Below are 15,740 nucleotides of genomic sequence, written 5' to 3'. Positions count from 1 at the left end.
CAGATGGACCTCTTTGCTCCTGTACTCAGTTCCTCTTGTTATGAAGGCCATCATGTCATTAGCTTTCTTCATGCATGCTTGCTTTCATTGACTGTACAAGAACACCTAGATCTCATTGTACTTCCCCTTTACTTAATTTGACTCCATTTAGATATTAATCTGCTTTCGTGTTCTTGCCGAAGTGGATAACCACACATCATCCACATTAAACTGCATCTGCCATGCATCCATCCACTCACCTAGCCTATCCCAAGTCACCCTGTATTCTCATAACATCCTCCTCACATTTCACCCTGCCATCCAGCTTTGTGTCATCAGCAAATCTGCTATTATTACTTTTAATACCTTCATCTATATCATTAATGTATATTGTAAACTGCTGTGGTCCCAGCACCGAACCTTGTGGTACCTCACCGGTCACCGCCTGCCATTCCGAAAGGGACCCGTTTATTACTACTCTTTGCTTCCTGTCAGTCAGACAATTTTCAATCCAAGTCAGTATATTGCCCTCAATACCATCTGCCCTAATTTTGCTCCCTAATCTCCTATATGGGACTTTATCAAAGGCTTTCTGAAAGTCCAGGTACACTACATCCACTGGCTCTCGCTTGTCCATCTTCATAGCTACATCCTCAAAAAATTCCAGAAGATTAGTCAAGCATGATTTCCCCTTCGTAAAGCCATGCTGACTCTGACCTATCCTGTTACTGCTATCCAAATGAGTCGTAATTTCATCTTTTATAATTGACTCCAGCATCTTTCCCACCACTGACGTCAGGCTAACCGGTCTATAATTCCCTGTTTTCTCTCCCCTTCCCGAAAAGTGGGACAACATTAGCCACCCTCCAATCCACAGCACTGATCCTGAATCGATAGAACATTGGAAAATGATTACCAATGCGCCCACAATTTCTAGAGCCACCTCTTTAAGTACCCTGCAGATCATGAGGTCCCAGGGATTTATCAGCCTTCAGACCTAACAGTCTACCCAACAACATTTCCTGCCTAATATAAATTCCCTTCAGTTCATCCACTACCCTATCCATTCAGCCACTATTACATCTGTGAGATTATTTGTGTCTTCCCCATTGAAGACCGATCCAAAGTACCTATTCGACTCTTCTGCCATTTCCTTGTTCCCAATAATAAATTCACCCGTATCTGTCTTGAAGGACCCAATTTTAGTCTTAACCATTTTATTTCATACCTAAAAAAACTTTTACTATCCTCCTTTATATTTTTGGCCAGGTTGCCTTCGTACCTCATTTTTTTCCCCCACGTATTGCCTTCTTAGTAATCCTCTGTTGCTCTTTAAAAGTTTCCCAGTCCTCCGGCTTCCCACTCAGCTTTGCTACATTATACTACTTCTCTTTTATCTTCATACAGTCCTTAACTTCCCTCATCAGCTACGCCCCCTCTGCATCCTCTCTAATACAATAAATCTTTCCAATAATGCAGTGATCAGAATTGCATGCAGAACCTCAGCTGTGACTTGACTGCATTTTATACAGTCCAGAACAACCTTCTTACTCTTATATTTTATGACTCAACTCATAAAGGAAAGTATCCCAAATGCCTTCTTAACCATCTTCTTAACCAATATATCGACCCCCCTGCTACCTTCAGAGATGTATGGATATGCACATCAAGGTCCCTTTGAGCATTAGTTATTCCAGGGTCCTTCCATTTAGAATGGATAAATTGTAACGAGCATGGCAGCTTTTAATTTTCAAAGCTTAGTTGAAGGGATAGAGTACATTAGTAAGCTTGAAAGAGCAGAAAGCAAGATACAACACTAATTTGTGATTAGGTGGCAACTTTGGTCCAAAGAGTGGAGAAAGCTTCACAATTCTGAAGTTCTGCAAAATAAGTAGCTGAAGAAATAATGGAAATGCTGGCTAGAAGAAAGAAGGTGGAAGCAATTACAGAAGAGGAAGAGCATTGAAAGAATGAAAATGGGGTGTAGTTCTGAATTACACATCATTCAATGTCCCGGTATGGAATGCTCAAAAATCAAGTTTCATAAGAGTAACATAATATTCTCAGGTTTATACATGAGTAAACAATGGATGATTCTTCTCTCATAGGCAACCACCCTGGACACAGTGAGGAGCATCAAGTGTTGCTGGGAAGGCTGAAGCTTTCTAGGTCTGAGCTATAATCTGAAGGTGAGATGGAATCTGAAGGAGAGATTTTTCTATCACTAGATGCAATGAGTTGCCTGGACTGCAGCAAATTTCAAAGCATCAAGCATTTTGGAGAAGACATCTGTAAAAGAAGCTATCAAAATCTTCTTTCATCAATTAAATAAAGATAACTCATATCCCTTCACAAGCAAGCACTCCATTAAATGAATATGCCAATATTTGCTGCAACATGGAAAGCCAATGCATAGGTACAGACCCAGGTAAATTTATTCTATACGTATTTAGATTATGAAGTATTATTAGGACATGTGCTACTTAGCCATCACTGATTTAGACAATTAACAAGGGAGACAACAAAATAAATCAATCAGTGAAATGGATTTGACACTGAACTAATTTTTAAAAATTCACAAAATCAGGGCACAGTAACAAGGCCGGCATTTACCAACCTTGAGAAGGTGACAGTGAGCCACCATCTTGATCCACAGCAGCCTGTGGTAAATATGTTGTTAGAGAGCAAGTGCCAAGATTTTGACCAATGACAGTAAAGGAACAGAGATACAAGTTTCAGATCAGGAGAGCGTGCAGCTTGGAGGGAAACTTGCAGGTAAAGATGCTCCAATGCAATTTGCAGTCTTGTCCTTCCGGCTGAGTGTGGAAACTGTTATTGACTGAGCCTTGGTGCGTTACTGCAGTGCATTTTGTGGATGCATAACTTTACTGCCAATACACAATGGTAATGGAGAATGACAGTGTTTAAGGGGATGCACTTGGTTCAAATCAAGCAGACTGCTTTATCTTGAATATCACTGAGACTCAGTACAATTGGAACAGCCTTTACCCAGACAAGTAGCCACAATATGTACATTGCTATTCCAACCAAGTTTCTAGCTAATGATGAGCCCCAGGATCATGATGATGTGAGATTTGGTGATAGTAATCTGATTGAACAGCAAAGAAAGGTAGTGAGACTCTCTCTTGTTCAAAATATTCATAAACAGCCCCAGGCTGATTGTTGTGTTGAGGAGAAAGTGAGGTCTGCAGATGCTGGAGATTCTTCAGGATTCCTGAAGAAGGGCTAATGCCCGAAACGTCGATTCTCCTGTTCCCTAGATGCTGCCTGACCTGCTGCGCTTTTCCAGCAACACATTTCCATGATTGTTGTGTTGATCTTGGTGTATGTGGGTATGGGTTCTCTGAGGAGTTGCAAGTGCCACTTCCCTTGTATTTATTCATGGTACTCGGGAGTCATTGGCTGGGCCAGCATTTTGCCTGTCCCGAGTTCATCTGGTGAAGATGGTGGTGAGCTGCCTTCTTGAACCGTTGCAGTTCATGTGCTGTGAGTTGACCCATAACACCTTGAGGGATGCACAGTGTGCAAACATAAACATCCTATTTCTGACTGAATGGTGGAGAAAAGGAAAGCAGGACAAATTGAACAACTGAGATCACACCAATTACAAGCCATTCCGTGGTGGCACCCAAATTAACTCGCACAAGTTTTCTCCCAATTTTTAAATATAAAGCCCATACTCCATTTCTGAGATTCTCTTTTAGCAATTGTTTGAATTTAAATACAACTGTAACATAGAAAAATCTCCACAGACTCGTAGTGGCATAAAGAAGTGACTATTGGTTTTACTCTAATGCCAGCTTTGTCACTGATAACCAATAAAAAATAATTTGCAAGGGTTCAGGAATAACTATGTACATACCACAAGCCTTTTCAACTATTTCCCCATTTCCATTCTCTTCCTCACTTGCCAGCCTCTTACGTTTTGACTTCGGTTCATCTTGATCAACTTGTGCTTTCTTTCTCTGACTGCAGGCTGGTGTCTGCGAGATGAATTTTCAGAATCAAAAACAAGAAAAAAATAAAATTCAGATCATGTGGACAATTACTTTGGCAATCACTAATGTTCATATTGTGTCATCCTGCTTTTCTGGACATACCAAGTTCTATTTAAAGTTGTAATTGCATTCTTGAAAACTTTAAGCAAAATAACTTTAAGTGAATCAGCTTTTCCCCATTATAACAAATGGAAAAGCTGCAGTTAAGTTCCGTAAGACGTCTCATCAGGAAAAATATTAAAACATTAGATCTTCCAAGTCAAAATACTTTAATTTGCTCAATGCCGAATCAATAAATGAAATAGATCTAAAACATAAAAGGAATAAACTCTTTCTACTTATCTCCTGCTCACTACATTTCCCACTCTCTCATTCCCCAAACTTCCAGCTTCTCACTAATCCTGTTTGGAAAATGCTCCAGCTCACCCACACCCTGTTGCCTGATCACTTATGCTGCCAATTTAACAATTCTTCCTGAATCAGCCAATCCATTCCCCACTGATCCTGTTCGCCATATCTCTCACTTCCAAAACATCCTACTCTCTGACCCTGCCTCTAGTCACTTCTCTCTCCTGAATCCTTGCTTGGAGTGAGGGCTTTGGAAAGAAGCAGACAGAGAGGTAGAGACTAGAACAGTACTTTCAACTCACAGATAGCAAGCTGTCGAGGTGGTGAAAGAGACAGGTACGACTCTGGAAAAAGAAAGGATGCAAGCAAGAGAGTCAGGGTGACTGGGAAGGTCTGAGAATGGAAGGCACTGCAAGCTGGGTGGTTTGTGAAAGGGAGTGTTAACGAGCAGTGGGAAGCTTAGAATGGCTGTAAGACAGTGTGTGGGGAATGAGGATTGGAGATATTTATTTTATTCATTCATGGGACATAGGCTTCACTAGCTGGACAGTATTTTTACTGCCTGTCCTTAGTTGACCTTGAGAAGGTGGTAGTGAGCTGCCTCCTTGAACCACTGCAGTCAACCTGCTGTGGGTTGACCCACAATGCCCTTAGGGAGGGAATGCCAAGATTTTGACCCAATGGCAGTGAAGAAACAGCGATATATTTCCAAGTCAGCGTGGTAACTGGCTCAGAGGGGAAATTGCAAATGGCGGTGTTCCCATGTATCTGCTGCCCTTTTCCTTCTCGATGGAAGTGGGCATAGATTTGGAAGGTTTTATCTCAGGATTTTTGGTGAATTTCTGCAGTACCTTGTGGACAGCACACACTGCTGCAGCTAAGCATCAGTGATGGAGGGAATGGATCCTTGTGGATGTGATGCCAATCAGTGGGCTGCTTTGTTCTGGATGGTGTCAAGCTAGAGTGCTGTTGGAGCTGCATTCTTCCAGGCAAGTGGGAAGCATTCCATCACACTCCAAACTTGTGCCTTGTAGATGGTGGACAGGCTTTGGGGAGTCAGGAGGTGAGATACTCACCACAGTATTCACAGCCTCTGGCCTGCTCTTGTAGCCACTGTGTATATGTGGTGAATCCCATTGGAGTTTCTGATCAATACTAACCCCCAGGATGTTGATAAGAGGGATTCAGTGACAGTAACACCATTGAATGTCAAGGTGTAGTGTTTGTATTGTTTCTCATTGGAGATGGTCATAGCCTGGCATTTGTGTGGTGCAAATGTCAGACCAAACCTGGATATTGTCCAGATCTTGTTGCATTTGAACATGGACTGTTTCAGTATCTGAAGAGTAGCAAATGGGGCCAAACTTTTGCATCGGTGAACATCCCCACTTCTGGCCTTACGATGGAGGGAAGGTCATCGATGAAGAAACTGAAGATGGTTAGGCCAATGGCACTACCCTAAGGAACTCCTGAGGAGATGTCCTGGAGTTAAGATGACTGATGTTTAACAATCACCGAAGGAGAGACCATTCCAATATGCCAATCAGGTCATGCAATCCTATGTCAGGGCTGGCACAAAACCATGTTAAAACAACACTACATATGAATACACAGTCTCTTAACTGACCAACTTTAAAGCAAAATGACACAACATGGGGCAATTTAAAACAGGGACTTACTATACAATTATAATATTTAATTTCACTTCAAAAGCAATAAAATACGATAACATGCTTCAGGCAGAGTTGATGCTGTTTTGACAATATAGCCTGCTTATACTTCAAGTATATTGTAAGCTGGATCATGTGCCTCAGGAAAACATCAAACCATCTAAACACAAAGTTCTTTTTCAAAAAAATACACATTTCAAAACAGAGGTAGCTCTAATCCTTGAAAATTACTTCCAGTCATGGAAAATCGCATTTGGATCATGGCACTGCCACAAACATTGTTGGTTGAAATTTGTGAATGCACACTTCAGAGGCAGCATCCAACATTCAGGATTAAAATTTTGAGAAATTACAGGCTTTTTTCCCCCAAATTTTCCTGATGAGCTTATAATGAACTCAAACTATCAAGGATCTTCTAGAAGGGAATGTTTGCTAAATTTATCTAAAGGTGTCCACGGTGGTTTGTGCTCACTGTTGTAGTCAGAGAATGATGGAACTGTTGCAACACACTGCATGGCCCAACACTTCTGTGTTGACTCCCTGTAGGAACAACTTAACTACAGCCACATCCCCACCTTTACCCTGTCGTACTGTACATTCTTCCTTTTAGAATAATAATCCAATTCCCTCTTGAATGCCTCAATTGAACCTGCCTCCAACACACACAAGCAGCACGTTCTAGATCTTAACCACATCAGACAGTTTCTTCTCATGTCGCCATTGCCTCTTTTGCCCGAAATCTGTGTCCGTTTGTTCTCAACCCTTCCAGCAATGGGAAGGTTTTTTATTCATTTCTGAAATGTGGGCATCGCTGGCTAGGCCAGCATTTACTGCCTATCTCCAATTGCCCTGGAGAAGGTGTTGCTGAGCTCGCTTCTTGAACCACAGCACTCCTTGGGTCTAAGGGTATCCAGAGAGCTATCTCCTCAGTCCAGGCCCCTCATGATTTTAAGTACCTCTGTCAAATCTCCTCTCAGCCTTCTCTTTAATCTATGTTGCTGAAACGCAATCAGAACTTCTGTATTGTCACTTTTGTACAGTGCAGTAATGTTGGCATGAGGCTGAGTGGTAGTGGCAGCGGGTGGGTGGGTCCTACAGGGGACCTCTCTCATCCATCCTGACTTGCATGAGGAAGACATACAGCCTTGTACTGAACCTTTGTTTTGGAGGTTCCCATGTCCATTGCTCAGTTTGCTACTCACAGATAAAGTAACCTTAAACCAACACAAATACTGTGAACGTTGGATGTCAGAAAAATAAACAGAAAGTCAGGTCTGGCCGTGTCTGTGGAGAGAGAAACAGATAATGTGTCGAATGCAGTATGACCATCCTTCAAAACTTTGGAGATCCAGATCCATTGCTGCCACTATGTACCAGAGGTAAAAACAATGACTGCAGATGCTGGAAACCAGATTCTGCATTAGTGGTGCTGGAAGAGCACAGCAGTTCAGGCAGCATCCAAGGAGCTTCGAAATCGACGTTTCAGGCAAAAGCCCTTCATCCAGCACCACTATGTACCAGAGGCAGATCAAGTAAATGTTAAGCGAGTGAATAGGTTACCAACTAATGATTATTTTATAAGAAAGTGAGGTTATCTTGTTGAAATAAAGATGATTCTGGCAGGGTGTCTAAGATAGATGCTGAGAGGATGCCTCCCTTTGTGAGGGAATTTAGAACTGGGGGCAACAGTTTCAAAACAATTGGTCCTGCACTTAAGATTGAGAGATTTCTTTATTCATAATTTTCTGAGTCTTTGAAATTCTCTTTCCAGTGAGCAGTGAAGGCTGGGTCATTGAATACATTAAAGGCTGAGTGAAACAGATTTTTGATCACCAAAGTGAAGGTAGAGTCCAGGGCACTACCAAATCAGCTGTGATCTTACTGAATGGCAGATTGAGCTCAAGCAACTGAATGACCAACTTCTGCTATTATTTCTTAAGTTCTTATGTTCACATTCAGTAACTTATCTAACTCCTCATAATGAAGCAGTTTATGCCACATCCAACAAGCGCTGGACAACATCGAGGCTTGGGCTGATATGTAAACATAACATTCATGCCACACAATTGCAAGTCAATGACCAATTCTGACGAGAGGGAATATACACATCTCTCCATGACATTCAATGGTACTGTGACTGCTGATTCCCTCACTATCAACATTGTGGGGTTTACCATTTACCAGATATAGAAATGGACTAGCCGTATGTATACTGTAGCTAAAAAACAGATCAGAGACTCAGAATTTTGTCTAATTTTGACTTGCCTCTGGCTCTCCAAAACATGTCCACCCTCTAAGTGGTACAAGCCAGGATTGTGAAGGAATCTCCTTCACTTGTCTAGAAGAGTAAACTCCAACACATGAAGCTCTGTACTGCCTAGGGCCAAGCATCCTATCTAATTAACACCTCTGCAACCCCCCCTGCCCCCCAACTACTTTAAAACACAGTGGCGGTAGTGTGTACCATGTGCAAAGTGAGCTGCAGCAATTTTCCAAATTCCTTTGATAGCATCTTCCAAATCCAACCTCTAACAAGGAGAAGGCAGGAGATGCATGGGAATACAAACTCCTGCAAGTGCAACTCCAAGCTACTCACCTTTTCAACTTGAACCTATACCACAATTACTTCGCTGTTGCTGGGTGAAAACCTGGAGTACTCTTCCTAACAGCACTGCGGGTGCACTTGCATTATATGGACTGCAGCAGTCAAAATGGCAGCTCACCAGCAACACTGAAATGGTACTTAGAAATGCCCAATAAAAGTTGGCTGGATCAGCAGTCTTTATAAATATTCTATCGATATATTTTCTCCATGCTTCTTTTAATCAGATTTTAGATCCCTATACTGACATATTCAGTATGTTTCTAATAAACTTTGAACCCAGCATTTGTCACAGCAATTATTTTACTGTCACATTCTAATCTCTAGATCTTTCATCATCCTGGAGGCTCTAGCTTTTGATGCCCTCCCTTTAATGCATTTCTCATAGAGTCATACAGCACAGAAACAGACCCTTCATTTAACCAGTCAATGCCAGAGTCCCAAACTAAACCAATCCCATTCTCCTGGCCCATATCCCTCCAAACCTTCCCTCTTCATGTACTAATCCAAATGTCAATTTCTGATCTTGCTTCACCTAATTTTCTAAAGATTCTCTTTCTCTTTTGTTTCAGATTTTATGCATAATAAACTCTAATGCAGTTGTATATTTTACCAGGCAACTGCATCTGATCTGTGAAGGAGCCAGGTGGCCTTCTTTCACTTTGAATAATCATGCATCCTGCAAACATCCTCACCATGCAAGCCCTTATTATTGTCAAGCATGGTTGGAGTTTCAGAACATACATATGCTACAAAGTGAAGTTAGAACACTCCCACACAACCTCAGGCTACAAATTCTCCAAAACTAGCCAACAGAGAAAACACAAGTATAGAAATTAGCTTTTAAAAATGCATGTTGTTTAAGACATTAGGATGTGAGTAGCTGTCAAAACAAAAAAAGACTCGAATGTCAAGTGATAACTCTTGTATCTGTTGCCAAAGTCTGAACATGTGTTTTTATACATACATTACATATAAAAATCACATGCAATAAGGTCTGTCAATTAATCGTCTGTAAATGAGTAGTCAAAAATAACCTGGCAACACCCAACCTGCTGCCCTGCTGCATCTGAGGTGAGAGGGATTGTCGCTGCATTGTCTTGCCCCTGTCCAATGCCCCGATCTTTGCTGACTACAGGGCGGAAGAATTTGCTAATCACAGCCTGGTGCTGAGCAGTCCTCTTCCCGCGGCCTTTCGTCTTGGACATTGCAGATATCCCCCAGGCCCCTGTACAGGCAGCAGGCTGTCCCTTCGCCTGGATTCCAGCAGCTGCTGCTGCAAGCGCTCAGTTCCGGAGCGGCGGCGGCACAAAAACACGTCAGAGAGAGAGTTAGAATTAAAGCTGGGACCCACGTGCTGCTGTTATCTTTCCCTTAAAGCTACACCGTTCTCACTGTAACAACATGATAACTGCAACAGTGAATACCTCTACTTCACCACAATGTGGAAAACAATGTGGAGCCTGCTGACTGAAACATATGCCATTTTCTGTTTGCACCCGTTTCATGCTATGGTAGCAATATGTATTCCTTAAAGATGTACTCCTCATCCACAAAAATACAACGTAACTCTTTGTTTCTTAGCAAAGATACTGCAGAAGTACAAACACTATTGCACTGGTCAGAGGGTATGGCTTCAGCTACAGGAGACTCCAGAAGACCTGTGACCAGTGGTATCCCACAGGGATCTGTGCTGGGACCACTGTTGTTTGTGATATACATAGATGATTTGGAGGAAGATGGAGATTGCCTGATTAGCAGATGACACCAAGGTTGGTGGAGTAGCAGATAGTGAAGGGGACTGTCAGAGAATACAGCAGAATGTATATAGATTGGAGAGTTGCCAGAAAAATGGCAGATGGAGTTCAATATGGGCAAATGCAAGCTGATTCATTTTGGAAGATTCAATTCAAGAGCGAATTACACCATAAATGGAAAAGTCCTGGAGAAAATTGATGTGCAGAGAGATTTGGGTGTTCAGATCCATTGTTCCCTGAGTGGTCAAGAAGGTAGACGGCATGCTTTCCTTCATTGGACAGGGTATTGAGTGCAAGAGTTAGCAGGTCACGGTACAGTTTGGTTTGGCCACATTTGGACATAGAACAATACAGCACAGAACAGGCCCTTCAGCCCTCGATGTTGCTCCCCCAAAACTATCCAACCAGCATCCATGTGTTTATCCAAGAATTGTTTAAATGCCCCTAATGTGACTGAGTTAACTACATTGGCAAGACAGCGCATTCCACGCCCTTACTACTCTCTGATAAAGAAACTGCCTCTGACATCTGTCTTAAATCTATCATCCCTCAATTTGTAGTTCTGGCCCCTTGTACAAACTGACATCCTAGGAAAAAGACTTTCACTGTCTACCCTATCTAGTTCCTCTCACCATCTTGTATGTCTCTATCAAATCCCCCTGTTCTTTCCAATGAGAACAGACCCAAGTCTCTCAGCCTTTCCTCATAAGAACTCCCCTCCAGACCAGGCAACATCCTGGTAAATCCTGCACATTTTCCAATGCTTCCACATCCTTCCTGTAATGGGGTAACAAGAATTGTACACAATATTCCAAGTTCGGCCACACCAGCGCTTTGTAAAGTTGCAGCATGACATTGCAGCTCCACAACTCAATCCCTCTATCAATGAAACTTAACGTACTGTATGCCTTCTTAACAGTACTATCAACCTGGGTGTATTTTCAGGGATCTATGTACATGGACTCCAAGATCCCTCCTCACATCCACACTACCAAGAATCTTTCCATTGACCCAGTACTCTGCCTTCCTGTTATTCTTCCCAAAGTGAATCACCTCACATTTAGCTGCATTGAACTCCATTTGTCATGTCTCAACCCAATTCTGCCGTTTATCCAAGTCCCCCTGCAACCTGTAACATTCTTCTACACTGTCCACTACTCCACCGACTTTAGTGTCATCTGCAAACTTACTAACCCATCCAATACTGCAATGGGATACTGCATACAGTTCTGGTTGCCACATTACCAAAAGGATGTGGATGCTTTGGAGATGGTGCAAAGGAGGTTCACTAGGATGTTGCTTGGTATGGAGGCTGCTAGCTATGTAGTCAAGGTGGATAGCAAGAAGCTTTTTTCCAGAGTGGGAGACTCAATTACTAGGGGGTCACAAGTTCAAAGTGAGATGGGAAAAGTTTAGCGGAGATATACGTGGAATGTTCTTCACGCAAAGGGTGTGGGTGCCTGGAACGTGTTGCCAGCAGAGGTGGTAGGGGTGGGAACAACGGTGTCATTTAAGATGTATCTAGATAGATACTTGAATGGGCAGGAACCAAAGCTTATGTAAAGATTGGGTCACACGGCGGTCCAATGGTTAGTATGGAGATAGTGTTACCTGGGAAATTGTCACTAAGGTACGATCCCGTGAGTATGACAATGTTAGGTTCTTGCTTTATATAGTTGTGTGGGAAATAGAACCCATTCACTTCAATAATTTCAGTCCGAGACAAGATCTGAAGCAACAGTGTCATTTATTATATGCTTGCAAGCGTGGTGCCAAAAATAGACGCGCAGAGTTTAGCAAGTACATATCTAATATAGGATTTGTTTCTCTTTCCTTCCTCCACTACTGTAAACCCGGCGCCCATTACTATTGTTTATCTCTTGCCTTATCCGGCCTTGTGCACAACAAAGTACAAGTTTTACTTGGCCATTTCACCACAACCTGCTGTGGTCCATTGTTAGGTATATCCTCCTTCACTACCATCTGTTTCCATTGCTTGTAACATTTCCTCCCATTCTTCATCCATACTGAGCCTTATGACCTTTTAATTGTGGTTTGTTTTTGTTTTTGCAGAAGCGGGAAACAGATGCTTATAACTACTGCTGGTACAAGCATATCTAGCTTAACCTACACCCCCTCCCCTCACAGCACCTTATCTATTTGTCTGTAACATCTAGCATTGTTTGCAGGCACATTTCATTCTTGTATGCACATTTTAGCTAATACAAAAACAATTATATATTTCCTTCACATAGTTTTAATTTTTGTTGACTCAGCTCTTGTTTGAAAGAATTATACACTGGTGTGAGTTCATTTACCTAGCATAAGTAATTATGATTGCAGAAGTAACACTGCTTTACCTATATCCCACAGTTGTAACCACCACAACCTTGTTTTCCACCCATGCTTGGACTATTCTGTTCTTCCCATTATTTTGTTTATTTCCCTTCATCCCTATATTGACCGTTTGCCATCAGTCAGCAGTGTCTATTCCCTGACATTCCTCCCTTTCTATCCACCATGCCTCTCATTGGGAGTCTACTTAGAATCAGTGTGTCTTTGATTAAACCTTACCACTTTGGTTCAGTATCTACTTTTTCTCTGATTACACTTCTGAAACTTCTTTGGGGTGTTTTTCATGTTAAAGTGCTCAATAAACAGAAGTCTAGATTAGATTAGATTCCCTACAGTGTGGAAACAAGTCATTTGGCCCAACAAGTCCACACCGACCCTCCGAAGAGTAACCCTCCCAGACTCATTTCTCTCTGACTAATGCACCTAACACGATGGGCAATTTAGCATGGCCAATTCACCTGACCCGCATATCTTTGGACTGTGGGAGTCGTGCCTGAAAATTTAAAATAAAGTATTTGCATCAACCTTTTAATAAAGCGAAGTAATTGTGTTTTAATCTCTCAGTGGAAGTGGACTGGACCTTTAGACCCAATGAATAATCAATGTAACTATTTAGGACGTTGAGCCTCCCATTGGTTGCGCTGGAGTGGCGTCAGTTTGGCGCGTTCTTTTTGCTGCGCTTTGCGGGAATTTACTTTCAGTTTGGGAACCGGCTGCGGGCTCAGGAAAAAGCTGGAAGATGTCCCGCTTGCTGAACTGCATCGTCGCTGTTTGCCCCAACATGGGGATCGGCAAAGACGGAAACTTCCCCTGGTACCCGGTCAGATTGAAGTAAGTAATCCAGGAGTAACTGAGACGGTGCAGGCCTGAGCTTGCCCGCAGTACACTGAGCAATCCCGCTTTCCCTGCTGGACTTCTCCGTGACCCAACCGCTTTTTCTAATGACTTTCCCGGCAAAGGAAAGGTATTCCCACGTTCTGGTTTTAAAAAGAGTCTCCTGCACCGAACCTAGTTCTATGCATATCTAATCTGCATGATATGATATTCTTGCAGACCAGGAGAGATACCAACTTAGACTCGCATGCAATTGCCAGGTTTTGCTGCTGTTTAGATTCTCTCCAGCCGAGATTAACAATAATCAGCACAAGAACTGATATTCCATGTGGATATGGTTTTTATGATGGAATGCTACGGTAATTGTTTTCAGAACACTGGTCAAGGCAGTTGTACGTGTTCGGGGAGGGGGCAGAGGTTATGTAGTGAATATGACTTTTCAGTCAATAGCCACAGGTTCAATGGTCACTATTGCCAGACATTCCTGAATAACTTTCTTTATTTGGACTGTATTTTTGCCAGCTATTTAGATGCAAATTAGCTTGCCATGATGCACGGTGTCAGGAAATATTTAAACCTATCTATCACATTCAATATCTAAATTATACTTGTACTTATAATTAATATGGTGCTTGATTGCATCCATCCAGATAGGAATTGTAATATTCAAAGTGTGTAACAAAACTCTGTAGAATTCTATAGTGATCACACTGGGGATGTCTTCACAAGCCCTTTTTTTTGATTTCTGGTAATTTAGGTCTCTTATTACAAGGTGGTGGTTGTGGAGGAAAGACACATTTGGCCATGGTTGTATTGAATGCCAGAGCAAACTTGGGCTAGATTAGATTACTTAGTGTGGAAACAGGCCCTTCGGCCCAACAAGTCCACACTGACCCTCCGAAGAGCAACCCACCCAGACCCATTCCCTGACTTTTACCCCTTCACCTAACACTAGGGGCAATTTAGCATGGCCAATTCACCTAACTTGCACATTTTTGGTCTGTGGGAGGAAACTGGATCACTGGGAGAATGTGCAAACTCCACACACAGTTGCCTGAGGTGGGAATTGAACCTGGGTCTCTGGTGCTGTGAGGCAGCAGTGCTAACCACTGTGCCACCCACTACACAGGCTACTTCTTTCATGTTCTTAAAGTGATGAAAGGTGTCATTGAGTGCTGTCATGCATCACCTGGTCAACAATAACCTGCTCAGTGATACACAGTTGAGGTTCATCTGGGAACCGGGCTGCTCAGCTCCTGACCTCCATATAGATGTAAGTCAAATATGGACAAGTGAGCAGAATACAAAGGTGAAATGAGAGTGACAGCCTTTGACATCAACGCTGCATTCAACTGAATGTGACATCATTCCTGATGATGGGCTCCTGCCCGAAATGTCAATTTTCCTCGGATGCTGCCAGACCTGATGTGCTCTTCCAGCACTACTCTAATCTTCACTCTGATCTCCAGCATCTGCAGTCCTCACTTTTGTCTGCCTGACAAATGGCAAGTAACATCTATGCCACATAAATGCCAGGCAATGACCATCTCCAGTAAGTAGCAATCTGACCACCACCTTTTGGGATTCAGTGGGTGATGATCACTGAATCTCTGACTGTCAACATTTTGGGAGATTACCATTAACCAGAAACTGAACGTGCCATATAAATACAATGGCAACAAGAGCAGGTTGGGAATACTGCAGCAAGTAAATGACCTCCTGACTCCCCAAAGCCTGTCCACAAGGCACAGATTGGAGTCTGATGGAATACTCATTTGCTTGCATGAGTGCAACTCCAACATCATTCAACAAGCTTGACATTGTCCAGGACAAAACAGCCTGCTTGATTGGCAGCACATCCACAACCCATCCACTCCCTCCATTTCCAATGCTTTACTATAAACCGACTGACTCTGACAGCTACCTAGACTATACCTCCTCTCACCCTGCCCCCTGTAAAAACGCCATCGCATATTCCCAATTCCTTCGTCTCCACCGCATCTGCTCCCAGGAGGACCAGTTCCAATACCGAACAACCCAGATGGCCTCCTTCTTCAAAGACCGCAATTTCCCCCCAAACGTGATCGACGATGCTCTCCGCTGCATCTCCTCCACTTCCCGCTCCACTGCCCTTGAGCCCCGCTCCTCCAATCGCCACCAGGACAGAACCCCACTG

General features: G+C 42.7%; 2 protein-coding genes across 4 annotated transcripts in view; one reads left to right on the top strand and one right to left on the bottom strand.

Annotated features, from left to right (window-relative positions):
* Positions 1-9,931, bottom strand: part of msh3 (mutS homolog 3 (E. coli)) — a 281,339-nt gene extending 271,408 nt beyond the window's left edge. For 2 of the 3 annotated variants that reach the window (XM_043708210.1, XM_043708215.1), the window contains exons 1-2: positions 9,656-9,931; positions 3,863-3,983 (exon numbers count right to left, since the gene is read on the bottom strand). In XM_043708210.1, the coding sequence (XP_043564145.1) occupies positions 3,863-3,983; positions 9,656-9,826 (292 nt within the window). In that variant the 5' untranslated portion in view covers positions 9,827-9,931. The remainder of the gene's footprint in view (positions 1-3,862; positions 3,984-9,655) is intronic. The other variant, XM_043708223.1, reaches the window with a different exon arrangement.
* Positions 9,932-13,370: 3,439 nt separating this feature from the next.
* Positions 13,371-15,740, top strand: part of dhfr (dihydrofolate reductase) — a 47,101-nt gene continuing 44,731 nt past the window's right edge. Inside the window, exon 1 of the mRNA XM_043708196.1 lies at positions 13,371-13,561. Coding sequence (XP_043564131.1) covers positions 13,470-13,561 — 92 coding nt within the window. The 5' untranslated portion in view covers positions 13,371-13,469. The remainder of the gene's footprint in view (positions 13,562-15,740) is intronic.

This window comes from Chiloscyllium plagiosum, chromosome 2 (assembly GCF_004010195.1).
Source record: "Chiloscyllium plagiosum isolate BGI_BamShark_2017 chromosome 2, ASM401019v2, whole genome shotgun sequence".
NCBI classification, from domain to species: domain Eukaryota; kingdom Metazoa; phylum Chordata; class Chondrichthyes; order Orectolobiformes; family Hemiscylliidae; genus Chiloscyllium; species Chiloscyllium plagiosum.
The sequence above is the reverse complement of the archived record's forward strand: the minus strand, read 5'-3'. Positions and strand labels throughout refer to the sequence as shown.